Source organism: Corythoichthys intestinalis, chromosome 8 (assembly GCF_030265065.1).
Source record: "Corythoichthys intestinalis isolate RoL2023-P3 chromosome 8, ASM3026506v1, whole genome shotgun sequence".
Classification (NCBI taxonomy): domain Eukaryota; kingdom Metazoa; phylum Chordata; class Actinopteri; order Syngnathiformes; family Syngnathidae; genus Corythoichthys; species Corythoichthys intestinalis.
In genome coordinates this window covers 15,725,917-15,741,179 of record NC_080402.1, presented here as the reverse complement: position 1 = coordinate 15,741,179, position 15,263 = coordinate 15,725,917, and the positions used below count along the sequence as shown (strand labels likewise).

At 35.1% G+C, this 15,263-nt stretch overlaps 1 protein-coding gene across 2 annotated transcripts; it reads left to right on the top strand.

Moving 5' to 3' along the window:
• Positions 1-32: 32 nt before the first annotated feature.
• Positions 33-15,020, top strand: si:ch211-114l13.12 (uncharacterized). 2 transcript variants are annotated; one of them, XM_057842637.1, is made up of 11 exons: positions 33-137; positions 250-306; positions 5,713-6,000; positions 7,914-8,030; positions 8,153-8,245; positions 12,412-12,455; positions 12,536-12,611; positions 12,724-12,770; positions 12,848-12,914; positions 14,692-14,738; positions 14,816-15,020. In XM_057842637.1, the coding sequence occupies exons 1-11, from the start codon at positions 98-100 to the stop codon at positions 14,912-14,914; spliced, it is 975 nt and encodes a 324-aa protein (XP_057698620.1). In that variant the 5' UTR covers positions 33-97; the 3' UTR covers positions 14,915-15,020. The 2 variants fall into 2 exon arrangements, with proteins under 2 accessions (XP_057698620.1, XP_057698619.1); XM_057842636.1 differs by having other exon boundaries at positions 101-306.
• Positions 15,021-15,263: the final 243 nt, after the last annotated feature.

Sequence of the window (15,263 nt, the reverse complement as noted above, 5' to 3'; positions counted from 1 at the left end):
AGTCGAGCATGATTTCAAGCACAGCCAAGATGATAGGGAAGAACACAGTACAGTGTTAATTGAAAAATCAGTTTCATCTACAAATCCTATCCGAGCAATGGCAGTAACATTAAAAGTCTCCATCTACATTGTGACAGGTAACAGTGTTTCTATTATATTATCAATAAAATAATATGCTTTTATTGTTGATCATTTCAAATGTCTATTTACGCAGTGCCATATGTTTAAATTATGTTTTCTCAACCACAGTGTTTATATTGTCAGTGAAAGGAAGCAAAAATGATGCCAGATTTAACAGCAATGCGTGTGAGTATACAATTAAACAATCTAAAGCATCATTAAAAAAAAGAAAGAAAATTCCACAGTTATTTGTTTAAAGCCTGTATGACTGAACTTTGAAAAGTTTATACAGAAATCCACGCGTGCAAAAATCTGCTGTATTTAAGAATAGTAATTAATAGTGGGCTGTTTCGCATGCTTGACTTCCGTGCAGATGGGTTTATTTCCTATTCGGTGACAAGGTGAAACTGAGTTTGAATTACAGTATTGTCTATCTCTATAGATTACGGACTATGCCTCGACAGTATCTAATTCATTGGCATGTCAGTGTAAATTATTGAAATTTAGGCTATACTAATGTTCTGAAATCAAGGTGTTTTGACCTGAGCTCCTCTAGAAAATTTCTGACATCAATATTTGTTGTCTACACTTTGGAATGCACTCGCAAACTGTTCAATTTTCAGTACTTTTTGCACAACTTTCTGCCTTCTAACAAGAGGATAAACTGTTAAACTCACAAATCAAGCCATATATCTGAATTGTTTGATTAATCACCACAAATGGACCTAATAATCTCCAATTCAAATAACCATTTATTCAGTCAATTTCATCATGGTGTTAAAATTAAACGTGAGAACAATAATTCAGGTAACATACAGTCAAGGGGGTAGGTTTGGTCACAATATTGGTAGGGACGATATAACAGCATAACCTCCATTTACACTTTTTGCTTGAGACGGGACATTAATAAAACCAAGCAGATTGGGTGAACGGTGGTCAGGGCTACACTTCTCACCAATGTGAACCAAATTAATTTATAGGCTAAATTATTAATGCAAAATAAAGCAATACAAATTTATTTAACTTCGACACTTCAAATTTATAACGCCTTAACCTGATCATTTTTCTTAAATCTAGTTGAATAATTTTCTCCATCTTGTTCTGAGTGTTAAATGCTGGTTAACAGATTAATGCATCAGATTCTTCCACTTACTATAAGTAAATATTACTATTACTACAGTATTTGTTCTTATTAAGGCCATACAACTACAAGTTGGTCATTTTGGTCATTTTTCACCTAAATCAAGAAAAAAATGCTTTCAAATAGTGTTTTGAACAATATCTATTCTTGAAGTTTTTTTTTAAAGCTTATTTTCAGCTAGGTATTTTTCTCATTTCAAGAAATCTAATTGAGTAAAATTTACTTGAAGCACTAGCAGATAATTTCACTTATTTCTAGTAGATTTACAGTGAAAACAAGGGAAGTTTTTTTTTTTTTTTTTTTGGTTTGCGGTGCATATGTATTGGTTTCGGTGGTACACCGTTTGATTAAACCTTTGTTTTTAAAAACTACTAAAGAAACATTTTGAAAACTTCCAGAATAAGTGTCTGGATTTTATAAGCAAATTTCAATTGCAATATTTAAACGCAGAAAAAAATGTACTGAAGTACAAGTAAAAAAGTATACAGTGAAAAGAATACTCAAGTAAGAGTAACATTTTGAGTAACTGCTTATTTTTGTTTGATTTTTTTTTAAACAATGGCAAATGAATTGTTGTTATAATGATACAAGACAATAACACATTACATAACCACATTAAGCCAAAGAGCCCCCCCCCCCAAAAAAAAAAAAAAAAAAAAAAATCATTGAATTCCAATAAGAGAGAGAAAAAAAAAGAGGCATTATTCATCCAAAGAGCATGAGTGCCCTCTGGTGGAGAAAACAGTTCCTAGTTTTAATAGTGAAGCGTTCCTTCATTATTACTATTTGGATAATCGAAACGAGCATATATCTGGTTTTCCTTGGACAATCAGTGCCAAATAGAAACCGAGATAGAGGTTGAAATCCGCACTTTAGAGTTGTTGAGATGTTGAGAGCAGCGCTCAATATCAAAAATGCTAAAGGTTAGAATTTAGAATTTAGGCTCACATGTTTACCCCGAAATCTATAAATGCCCAGAAAACACTTGTAGATCATTTTAAAAAAAACAATAAAAAAAAACACGAAGAACTATTCACTAGATTGTGTTCTTAACGTCTTTTTTTGACCACGACTTGGAATGATATTTTTGTGTTTGTGTTTTACAACAGATTATTTCGATGTACAAGTAGTTTTTTTCGTCTGTGGTAACAAGTGACTTTTGTCTCTGAAAACGCGACAAGGGGGAGACAAAACTCGTGAGGTTGTAATTGGTTTTTAACCTGTAGCAAAGAAAAAAGAAAAAACAAAAAAAATCACTTGAAAACGGAAAAAAACACTTGAAGAATTTTTTTTGTTTTACAAGTTAAAATTAGTCATTTTACAGGTTTTTTTTTTTTTAAATTTTAAAACTAGGTTACGAGTATCTTTTTTGGCTCATAAAACTCGACAAGAATGTGACAAAACTTGTGCACTTGTAATTGGTAATTTTTAACTCGTAGTGAAGAAAAAACACCTGTAGAACAAAAAAAAATCACTTGTAAACGGAAAAAAAACACTTGTAGAATTTTTTTTTTTACATTGTGTTTTTTTCATGTTTATTTCACAACGCAAAATTTGGAAATACATGTTGTTGTTTTTTGTTTTACAAATTAAAATTAGTCATTTTACAGGTATTTTTTTTAATTTTAAAACTAGGTTACGAGTATCTTTTTTGGCTCATAAAACTCGACAAGAATATGACAAAACTTGTGCACTTGTAATTGGTAATTTTTAACCCGTAGTGAAGAAAAAACACCTGTAGAACAAAAAAAAAAAAATTCTTGCGAACCGCAAAAAACAACCTGTAGAACCATTTATTCCTTCAAGTTTTTTTCATGTTGGAAATACAAGTGTTTTTTAGTTGAAATTGGTCATTTTACAGGGATAATTTTCATTTTACAACCTCACTTCTTTTGGCACTATTCTATCTCCATATAATGGAGTCATGTGATTATTTTTGCGACGTCTCATTGGTAAATTGGTAGAGCAACTTGCTACTACTACAGCTGTTACAGCTTCTCGGCATCGCTGGCAAAAACAATAATCTAATTAATCTAATAATCTCTTGTTTATTTAGCACCTTTGGATAACTCTGAGGGTCCAACTGAATGTAAAAGAGTGCTTATTGTTGAGGTAGTTGAAGTTCAACGTTGCGTTCGTAGGGAAGAATTGACGGAGAATAAGTTGTCTTTTAGCCAAAACTTGCGTGTTTAATTTCCACTGACATTTGGATACATCTTCTCTCATTGCTGTCTTCACAGGCAATCCCACAAGTCAAAGTAATCAAAGTCAAACAAAAAGAAGTAATAAAAGTAGCACTTTAGACAATTAAGTCCCATCCTGCCATCTTGTGGCAAAAAGATAATATGTCAATAATAACAAGCAATAGGAACATTATTTCAACATCAACTGAGGACACATTTATGAATACAAAATATTTCTCCCAACATTTCTCTCAACACTTATTCACCACCACAAAAGCTTCAGGAGCAAAATAGTATCAGGGTGAGAATTTTGACTGAACACCGGCTGTGAACTCATGTGTGAATGTAGGGGGCGGGGTGGGTCAAGTCATCAGCCAATCAAATTTGCGTTTTAGGGGGGAAACTACACTCGCACATTCAGCAAGTGAAGAGGTGCCAATGTAAGTCTGAACATATTGAAAGAATAGTAATTCACTTAATAATGGTAGGGTTAATTCTGCCCTTACAACATGGGAAGACAATTTAAATGACCTATATAATTGAAGTCATTATATAATGCAAATAAGGTTGCGTAAAAGTTGGAGGGGACAATTTAAACATCCTGAAAAGTTGGTAGTGATATGTCCCTACCGTCCCTATGCAAACCTACGCCCATGCATACAGTGCTATGAAAAAGTATCTGAACATTTTGGAATTTCTCACATTTCTGCATAAAATTACCATCAAATTTGATCTGATCTTTGTCAAAATCACACAGATGAAAAAAACGTGTCTGTTTTAACTAAAACTACCCAAACATTTACAGGTTTTCATATTTTAATGAGGTTAATATGCAAACAATGACAGAAAGGAGGAAAAAATAAGTAAGTGAACCATCACATTTAATATTTTGTGCCCCCGACCCCGCCCTTTGGCAGCAATAAATTCAACCAGACGCGTCCTGTAGCTGCAAATTAGTCCGGCACATCGATCAGGACTAATCTTGGCCCATTCTTCTCTACAAAACTGCTGTAGTTCAGTCAGACTCCTGGGATGTCTGGCATGAATCGCTGTCTTTAGGTAATGCCACAGCATCTCAATGGGGTTCAAGTCTGGACTTTGACTTGGCCACTCCAGAACGTGTATTTTGTTCTTCTGAATTAACTCTGAACTTGATTTACTTCTGTGTTTTGGATCATTGTCTTGTTGTGGCATCCATTATCTTTTTAGCTTCAACTGTTTGACAGACGTCCTCAGGTTTTCCTGCAAAACACCTTGATAAACTTTTGAAATCGATGCTCCCTCCACCATGCTTCACGGTGGGCATGACGTGTTGATGTTGGTGAGCTGTTGCATTTTTCCTCCACACATGACATTGTGTGTTACTCCCCAAAAATTCAACTTTGGTTTCATCAGTCCACAAAATATTTTGCCAAAAGTTCTGTGGCGTGTCCAAGTGCCTTTTTGTGAGCATTAAACAAGCAACAATGTGTTTTTTTCGACAGTAGTGGCTTCCTCCGTGGAGTCCTTCCATGAACATGAACACCGTTCTTGGCCGTAGTTTTACATATATTTGATGTGTGCACAGAGATATTAGACTGTGCCAGTGATTTCTCTAAGTCCACTCTAGAGTTCTTTTTTGCCTCTCTGAGCACTGAATTCTTGGCGTCATCTTTGGTCAATGGCCACTCCTTGGGAGAGAAGCAACTCTCTCCATTTGTAGACAAATTTTCTGACTGTTGATTGATGAACATCCAGACTTTTATGGATGGTTTTGTATCCTTTCCCAGCTTTATACAAATCAACAATCGTTGATCGCAGGTCTTCAGACAGCTCTTTTGACCGAGCCATGATGCACATCAGACAATGCTTCTGATCAAGACATTTCTTATCAGGTGTGTGTTTTATAGTAGGCAGGGCAGCTTTTAGCCACTCATTAGTGATTGGGCACACACCTCATTTAAAATGTTTGGTAAAAATTGGTTTCAATTGCTCTTTAAATCTCCTTAGGCAGAGGGTTTACGTACTTATTTCCCCCCCTTTCTGTCATTGTTTGCATGCTGTCCTCATTAAAATATGAAAACCTATAAATGTTTGGGTGGTTTTAGTTAAAGCAGACACTGTTTTTTCATCTGTGTGATTTTGACAAAGATCAGATCACATTTGATGCTGATTTTATACAGAAATGTGAGAAATTCCAAAAGGTTCAGATACTTTTTCATACCACTGTATTTTGAACAATTGTATGGATCCCTGATCTGCAGGGTTAATATTGCTTTCTTTTTTCAGACTGGGACAATATGGAAGCTTTAGTAATAAACCAACTTGTTGGAAAAGCTGTGGAAATCCTGTGCCCCTATCCAAGCAGCTTTGATAAGGATGACCATTACTTATGTAGAGGACATAATCCTGACAATTGTGTGAGGAGGACACAAAAAATATTGAGGGTTAATGAAAGAAAAAAGCATTTTTTAGTGCATATTAGTGACCTAAGCAAAGCAGACTCTGGAATATATTGGTGCCGCTCTAACACAACATGGAGGCAAAGTGAATACACTAAAGTGCAACTTAACATCAGTGAGTATCAGCGACACATTCTTAAACATGTTTTTGTTGTCCTCACCTGAGGTGGGTAGAGTAGCCAAAAAAGCTTACTCAGGTAAGAGTAGCGTTACTTCAAAACAATATTACTCAAGTAAAATGATAAGAAGTCACCCAAAAAAATGTACTCAAGTTCAAGTAAAAAAAGTACTTGGTGAAAAGAATACTCAAGTAATGAGTAACATTGTGAGTAATTGCTTACATTTTTGTTTGATTTTTTTTTTTTTCAAACAATGGTATTTTGTTCCCAGTACAAAGTTATTAATATGAACTGTTGTTATAATTATACTGTTCAATAACCCTTCACATAACCACATTAAGCCAAATACAACAACAACAACAACAGCAACAACAATAACCATTCAATTCCAGCCAGAGAAAAAAATGTCAGAAATAAAGCATTATTTGTCATAAGAGCAAAAGTGCCCTCTAGTGGAGAAAACAGTTCCTATTTTGAATAGTGAATAGTCCCTTCATAGTTTGTATTATGAAATTAAAAGGATCATATCTCCAGGTTTCCGTGGTCAATCGGTACCAAATAAAAACTGGGAGAGAGGTTAAAATCCACGCTTTCGAGTCATGTTGAGGGCGGCGTCTATATCAAAAACTTAATTTTTACATAAATGAACAGGCTGGCGTGATCATGGAACGGCAAGCTTGCGTCTGATTGGCATAAAGGAGTCATGTGATTATTGTTGCGACGTGTCATTGGTGAAATTGGTAGACCTACTCTTTGCATCACTGACAGAATAAATAAATAAATACCGTAATTTTCTGACCATAAGCAGCTACTTTTTTCCTTCATTTTGATACCTGTGGCTTACAGTCCAGTGCGGCTTATTTGTTGATTTTTTTAGGTAACACTTTATTTGACAGTTGCGTCATAAGACTCTCATAAGTTCATCAAAATTATGACATGACACTATCATGGACATTACTGAATGCTTATGTCATTAAGTGCCATTTGACAAATTATGTCACTAACTCAATTTTTGTCCATTTTGGATCTTTTGCATCCATTCAAAAGTGAGATCATTTGGCAGATAACACTTAATGACATCTGTTATAAGCATTCATGAATGCTCAGGACAGAGACATGTCATAATTATGGTTGTGTAATTACAGTCTTATGGCACCACTGTCAAATAAAGTGTTGGCAAATACCATAACTAGCAATTGATGAAACAATTGGAACAGTAACTGAAGAAATATTTAGCACAGAACATGATTTTTGATTGTTATTTACATCTGTAGTGCTGCAATGCAAGCTAATAGGCATGTTGGATGACAACAGTCAAGAGCAGGTGGCAGCAGAGGTTGACTGTCTCCCCCAAGGGAGCAGTGATGGCCAAATGAAGCATCTGGAAGCAATAAAGCTTTGCACTAATTAGTTCAAAGTTTAATGATGGTTCATTTGGTCTTATGACAGTCGGTCGTATGAGGCCGCTGTCAAATAAGGTTGTACCGGTTAATATCTATTGGTGTAAATATCCCATGATACAGTGAGGACAGCTGCGGCTTATAGTCCAGTGTGGCTTATCTATGAACAAATGCCGTTTTCGTGCCAAATTTGGTGGGCTGCGGCTTATAGTCAGGTGTGCCTTATAGTGCGAAAATTAGGGTAAATGTAATATGTGGAATAGAGACTCTTGTGCAGTCCAAAGTAAAGTAGCGTTTTTTTCTTCACAAATCTACTCAAGTAAAAGTAAAAAGTATGGCTTAGTAAAACTACTCCTGGAAAGTACATTTTTTTCAAAATGTACTCAAGTAAATGTAACAGAATACATGTAACGCCTTACTACCCACCTCTGGTCCTCACACAGACAAACTGCTCAAGAGTATGCCTATATTTTTATTATTAGGTATAATCAATAATGTTTTTTTCAAAGGTGATGAACATGCCAAAAGAAAATCAAAACGCCCCACTGTGCATGTGACAGTAACAACTGTGGTGAGGGACTCTATATCATCAACAGCAGCACCATCAACACACAGTGTGGACAAAGGTAAGTGAATCGTTTTTAATACTCTACACATGCATGTGCACAGATTCCACAATGTGCACATAGTGGAATTTATAGCAGTATATTGATACAATCACCTCTCCCATTCCTGTGTATAATTTCAGCTATCCGTGTGGCTGTTATAGTGTGTTCCACATTGTTGGTGGTAGCTGTGCTTATGCTTATAGTGTTTAAATACAAGCCTACCTGGAAACATGGTAAGGACAGAGTTTGGTTTACTTATGTACACTTGATTAAATGCTTACAAACCCCTACAGTGAGGAATAACAATTGTAACTGTAGTTACAGTATATGGCGGAAAATACTCAGGTGACTGAGTTCTGCTCTGAGACCCCCAATTTGGCAAGATTTCAAAATTGTCCCATATGCATGTCCTATACATCATTGGAAAGCTTAAAATCTGTATTTTCTGGGCGAAGAAAAATTAAACAGAAGGGCATTTTTTGACACCTTAAAAGTAGGTCAAATCAGGTGAGTGAAAAATAGAGATTTTCGAGACCTTTGAAATTTCTTTAAGTTTCTCATTTAAAAAAATGTTTTGGACACCCATCCTGGTACATAAAAAATAACGAACACTTCAAGATGATCCTCCTTTGTCTACTCAAGTCTTTGATAATCAATATGCATGCACTAAGACACGTGGGTGGATGTACAATAATAATAATAATTTAATTTAGCCCTTTGTTTTGTTTTCTAAATAAACATGGCTAAACGGGTATGGAGGACCAGGAGTGGAAAAATTCAATAAATAAATACACAATTAAATAAATGATTAAAAGTGTCATTAAAATGCTTTTATTTCAATATTTATTTATTTATTTCAATATTTATTTCAATTTTTATTTATTTATTTCAATTTATATTTTATTTCAATTTTTATTTATTTATTTCGATTTATATGTATTTATTTTACCTTTTAATTATTTATTTCAATTTATATTTATTTTTTTTCGATTCATATTTATTTATTTCAATTTTTATTTATTTATTTCAATTTATATTTATTTCAAAATTTATTTCGATTTTTATTTATTCATTTCAATTTTTATTCTTTTATTTCAACTTCTATTTATTTATTTCATTTTTTATTTTTTAATTTCATTTTATATTTATTTATTTCAAAATGTATTTCAATTTTTATTTATTTATTTCAAATTGTATTTATTTATTTCAATTTTAATTTTTTTATTTCAATTTTTATTTATTTATTTCATCATTTATTTATTTATTTCAACATTTATTTATTTCACTTTTTATTTATTTCATTCTTGCACTCTTGTTCCCCGTGTGGCCGCATGAAATAATTTTATCTGTCATTGGCTCATCAAACTCTGTGGGCGGGCGTGAACTAGGCGGGGTTTGAGGTCATCGAGTAATAAGCGATTGCTTCGTTCTATTTCTTCCCAACATGGCGGCATTGTTTGAGATTTTGCATGAGCTCTCTTGGGACATGTTAGATTTCTCAGAACAAATTGAAGCAGGACATTTGGACCCTGAGTACGTGTCCTACAAAACAGAGCAATTAATTAACGTTATTGGCATCATCTCAGCTCTATCAGATCAAGATGTTGATCGAAGAGTTTTCGACAGTTTAGAACTGCGGTCAAGCCAGCCTCCACTCGTAAAAACGAAGTCAAACCAGCCGCCCCTCATTTGGATTATTGTTTGCATTATGTGCATTACGGTAATGCAATGCGCTGGCTTCAGAATGCAATGAGGTGGCTTCAGAGCGCAAGTCCCTTTATTAAATATATGGGGAAAAAAACGGTGACCTATTCGACAACGGTTCCACTTTAGAGAGACACTGGAGCACCCCTAGACCCAAACTAAATCATTATCATGTAAAAATGATGTCGTAGTTCAGAGTAAAACTACTTAGAAAACTGCTAGATATTTCTGTCATTTAGCTTTATTTCAAAACTTGATTAAAAAAAAAAAAAAAAAATCTGGTAAATAACCAAAGCCCATTCCACTTCTGAGTTATCCTAGAGTTTCCCGTATGCAGACATCAGCCCGTTTAAAGGCGCTGGCCCGCGCGATGTGGAAGCCACAGACTGGACTCCACCATGGGCTGCTGGTGGAGTTCTCCTCAGAGTGTCCTCGAATAAATTTGCTGCTTCTCTGAGCAGCTCTGGGCACATTTTGGACATATGTATGTTTTGCTTGGACAACACGCGAAATGCGTCAAAGCCTACTACCGCTACACTGACCACGCTACTAATCTTCGTCGTTTTTGTGATTTTGAGGGAGCAATTATTTTTCAGATTATACGGATCTACACTGCCACTTTATGTATCGGGTGTACATAAAAATTAGCCAATGCCTCAGGCGTCAATCTATTATCTGAGATCGACTTGTTAAGACTTACTTTGCTGAGCAACCAATCAGACGTTAGAAACTTTGACGAGCAAACGTGACAGATAAAATTATTTTATGGTTGCACCTCCAGAGAAACAAGAGTGCAAGAATGAAATAAATAAAAAGTGAAATAAATAAAAGTTGAAATAAATAAATGAATGATGAAATAAATAAATAAAAATTGAAATAAATAAATAAAAGTTGGAATAAATACATAAAAATCGAAAGAAAGAAATAAAAATCGAAATAAATTTTGAAATAAATAAATATAAATATAAATAAATAAATAAAAATTGAAATAAATAAATATAAAATGAAATAAATAAATATAAAATGAAATAAATAAATATAAATCGAAATAAATAAATATAAATGGAAATAAATAAATAAAAATTGAAATAAATAAATATAAATTGAAATAAATTAATATAAATTGAAATAAATAAATAAAAATTGAAATAAATATTGAAAGAAATAAATAATATTGAAATAAAAGCATTTTAATGACACTTTTAATTATTTATTTAATTGTGTATTTATTTATTGAATTTTTGCACTCCTGGTCCTCCATAAACGGGGAGTTAGCTGTATAATTAATGATAACTTTACTGCATACAGTTTTTTGATTTGGCTTGATTTTAATCTGTGCAAATAAAAAACATTTTCAGGGGAATTTTAAGGGTTAAATTCCAATAACATAATTTTTCAATTTTTGCAGTAGGCTTTTAAAATATTTTTTCAATTATTATTAAAGAATGTGAATGCATTACTGCTTTGACTGAGAATTAAATACTCCATATGCATAAAGGAAACATGTAAATGTGAGAACATAACACTATCTATTTATTGTATTTAGCTTTGAAGCCTAGGACCTTGGCTTTAGGATTTTAGCATCTAATGTATCTAATATATCGATATCATCTCATAAAAAGAAATCCAAACGGCAACAAGGGTCGAAAAGATAATGAGTAGCACGCTAGTCAGTTAGCCTGCTGTGTCCAGAATTCTCGCGCTAGCGTTCGACTGCAATCTATGTCTTTTTGTAGCTTTCCGGTTTCTCAAGGTGCGAGCATGAGTGAGCATCATCAAAGACGCGCTTATTTTGACGAGATGCTATCGCCTTGTTTTTGATCCAAAAACTCCGCGTAGCATGCATCATCGAATGTGAAGACACAGCTGGGAATGACCACAGCTGGACTTTGTGGGGATTTTTTTGGGTGAAACACGGTAATATAACAAGGGTTGCGATGTAGAAGTCACAGACAAAAAGGAGTGGTCGAGATTTTAATTTTTTGTCGTGACGCTGAAGTCACAGACAAAAAGGAGTGGTCGAGATTTCATTTTTCAAATATTTACCCTTTAAACTTTTTTTAAATCAATTTTTCTTTCTTTGGATCGAATATTTATCATCTAAGATATTGGGGAAAATGTAACAGTAACAAAAAAAAATACAAAATAGCTATAATTATGAGGTAGATATTCGTGACCTATTTACAGACACTATTTTTTTCATTGTGACGTAATTTGTTCAAAAGTTTAAAATTTGCGAGTGAATAATTTTTTTGTCTTTTTTTTTTTTAAACTAAATATTAGGCATCAATTAGCTAAAAATGATAGACATTTCGAATCATAAATACAATTACTTACCTTCTTTTTATGGCTGGGTTGAAACAAAAGCAGTTGCGCAGTGTCTGTAAACGGGGGTCTCCAGGCTAAAACGGGCAACTTAATAATAGTCCGGGGGCATAATGCCCGATGAAACTGCTATGGCAGCATATAGACATATTGTTCTATCAAACACAACAGTTCTTTTGGCTTAAAATACAGCAGTTTATTTTAAAGAGGGATGCAAGAGGAGAAACTGCTTTTTCAGCCTTGTGTGTGTTTTCCCCCATATATATTTTTGTTTTTGTTAACAAAGGAGTTGTGTCGAGAAGTTTATAGGTATTATCTTTGGATGAATCGTTAGTTATTCACTAAACAAGTTTTATATTGATGTTACCAGGGGAATCATCAGTTCAGCAGACACACAATCGACCCAACAATGAGGTTTGCTGAGTTTTTCCTCACTGTTTTCATCAGAATAGTACATTTAAATCCATGAACCATTTTTTTCCTGTTCACTATAGGGAGATCCTGACAATGTCTTGTATGCAGAGATACAGATGGAGTCCCTCCCGGGACTCAATTCCAATTGTAGTTACAGTAATTATATACATGTATTTATTTAAGGAGAGTTGTGTCGAGAAGTCTATAGGTATTATTTTGCAAAAATACAGTTAGACATCAATTTAACAAATGTTATTTTGATGTGCAGCAGGGGAATCATCAGTTCAGCAGACACACAATCGACCCAACAATAAGGTTTGCTGAGTTTTTCTCACTGTTTTCATCACAGTTCTACATTTAAGTCCATGAACATTTTTTTCTGTTCACCATAGAGAGATCCTGACAGTGCCTTGTATGCAGAGATACAGATGGAGTCCTTCCCAGGACTCAATTCCAATTGTACTTACAGTAATTATATATACAGTGGGGCAAATAAGTATTTAGTCAACCACTAATTGTGCAAGATCTCCCACTTGAAAATATTAGAGAGGCCTGTAATTGTCAACATGGGTAAACCTCAACCATGAGAGACAGAAAGTGGAAAAAAAAATGAAAATCACATTGTTTGATTTTTAAAGAATTTATTTGCAAATCATGGTGGAAAATAAGTATTTAGTCAATACCAAAAGTTCATCTCAATACTTTGTTATGTACCCTTTGTTGGCAATAACGGAGGCAAAACGTTTTCTGTAACTCTTCACAAACTTTTCACACACTGTTGCTGGTATTTTGGCCCATTCCTCCATGCAGATCTCCTCTAGAGCAGTAATGTTTTGGGGCTGTCGTTGGGCAACACGGACTTTCAACTCCCTCCTCACTCCGTGGTGTCAACATGATAACAAGAACGGTGAGCAAAAATCCCAGAACCACACGGGGGGACCATGTGAATGACCTACAGAGAGCTGGGACCACAGTAACACAGGCCACTATCAGTAACACAATGCGCCGCCAGGGACTCAAATCCTGCACTGCCAGAGGTGTCCCCCTGCTGAAAAAAGTACACGTCCAGGCCCGTCTCCGGTTCGCTAGAGAGCATTTGGATGATCCAGAAGAGGACCGGGAGAATGTGTTATGGTCAGATGAAAACAAAATAGAACTTTTTGGTAGAAACACAGGTTCTTATGTTTGGAGGAAAAAGAATACTGAATTGCACCATACCCACTGTGAAGCATGGGGGTGGAAACATCATGCTTTGGGGCTGTTTTTCTGCAAAGGGACCAGGACAACTGATCTGTGTAAAGGAAAGAATGAATGGGTCCATGTAGCTAGAGATTTTGAGTGAAAATATCCTTCCATCAGCAAGGGTACTGAAGATGAGACGTGGCTGGGTCTTTCAGCATGACAATGATCCCAAACACAAAGCCAGGGCAACAAACAAGTGGCTTCGTAAGAAGCATTTTAAGGTCCTGGAGTGGCCTAGCCAGTCTCCAGATCACAACCCCATAGAAAATCTGTGGAGGGAGTTGAAAGTCCGTGTTGCTCAACGATAGCCCCAAAACATCACTGCTCTAGAGCAGGGTTCACTAAATCCGGACCTCGATGCCACTTTTCCTGTCGTGTTTTCCACCTCTCTCTCCCCTAACACACCTGAATCAAATGATTATGTCATCAGCAACATCTCCAGAAGCCTGATAATGATCCTGATTATTTTGATTCAGGTGTGTTAGAGGAGGGAGACATGGAAAACACGACAGGAAAAGTGGCACCGAGGTCCGGATTTAGTGAACCCTGCTCTAGAGGATATCTGCATGGAGGAATGGGCCAAAATACCAGCAACAGTGTGTGAAAAGCTTATGAAGAGTTACAGAAAACGGTTGGCCTCCGTTATTGCCAACAAAGGGTACAAAACAAAGTATTGAGATGAACTTTTGGTATTGACCAAATACTTATTTTCCTCCATGATTTGCAAATCAATTCTTTAAAAATCAAACAATATTATTTTCTGGTTTTTTTTCCACATTCTGTCTCTCATGGTTGAGGTTTACCCATGTTGAGAATTAAAGGCCTCTCTAATATTTTCAAGTGGGAGAACTTGCACAATTAGTGGTTGACTAAATACTTATTTGCCCCACTGTATGTATTTATTTAAAGAGAGTTGTATCGAGAAGTCTATAGGTATTATGTTTGGATAAATACAGTTAGACATCAACTTAACATATGTTTTTTTGATGTGCAGCAGGGGAATCATCAGTTCGGCAGACAGGCAATCGACCCAACAATGAGGTTTGTTAAGTTTTTCAGACTGTTTTCATCACAGTTCTGCACTTGAATTCATAGACCAATTTTCCCATTCACTACAGAAAGATCCTGAAAGTCAATTGTATTCGGAGATACAGATGGAGAACTCAGGACACGCCACACTCAGCACTCCAGATGAATCGGTGCACTTGCAGTGTTAATTTTCAGCACGAGTCAAGCAGCTTCAGATTTATTTTAGTCCCCTCCCACCACCCACGACAGCAAATGCTATGTATTCCACTGCAATAAAACCATAAAGAAGTTACATCACCAGCCTTTTCACATTGTAATACTTTCAGTTTGTCTTGAACTAACATCTGAGAATTATTATTTTTTTGCATGTGTTGGAAATCATTTTACAGTTTTACTCCATTTCTCACTTAAGTTTGCTGGGACAGACTCCTCCTTACCTGTGACCCTTTTGAAAATTTGTGGTGATCACAATACATGATAGTGTGTACTAGTATTTGTTAAACTATGGTGCCCTGATTAATATTGCATTAGCTAAAT

Excerpts from the sequence above, each read along its gene's own strand:
- si:ch211-114l13.12 (XM_057842636.1), top strand. The coding sequence starts at position 174 with ATGCTTTTATTGTTGATCATTTCAAATGTCTATTTACGCAGTGCCATA. Across the intron at positions 12,456-12,535 it reads ACAATCGACCCAACAATGAG|GGAGATCCTGACAATGTCTT; the intron begins GTTTGCTGAGTT and ends TGTTCACTATAG. Across the intron at positions 12,612-12,723 it reads CAATTCCAATTGTAGTTACA|CAGGGGAATCATCAGTTCAG; the intron begins GTAATTATATAC and ends TTTGATGTGCAG.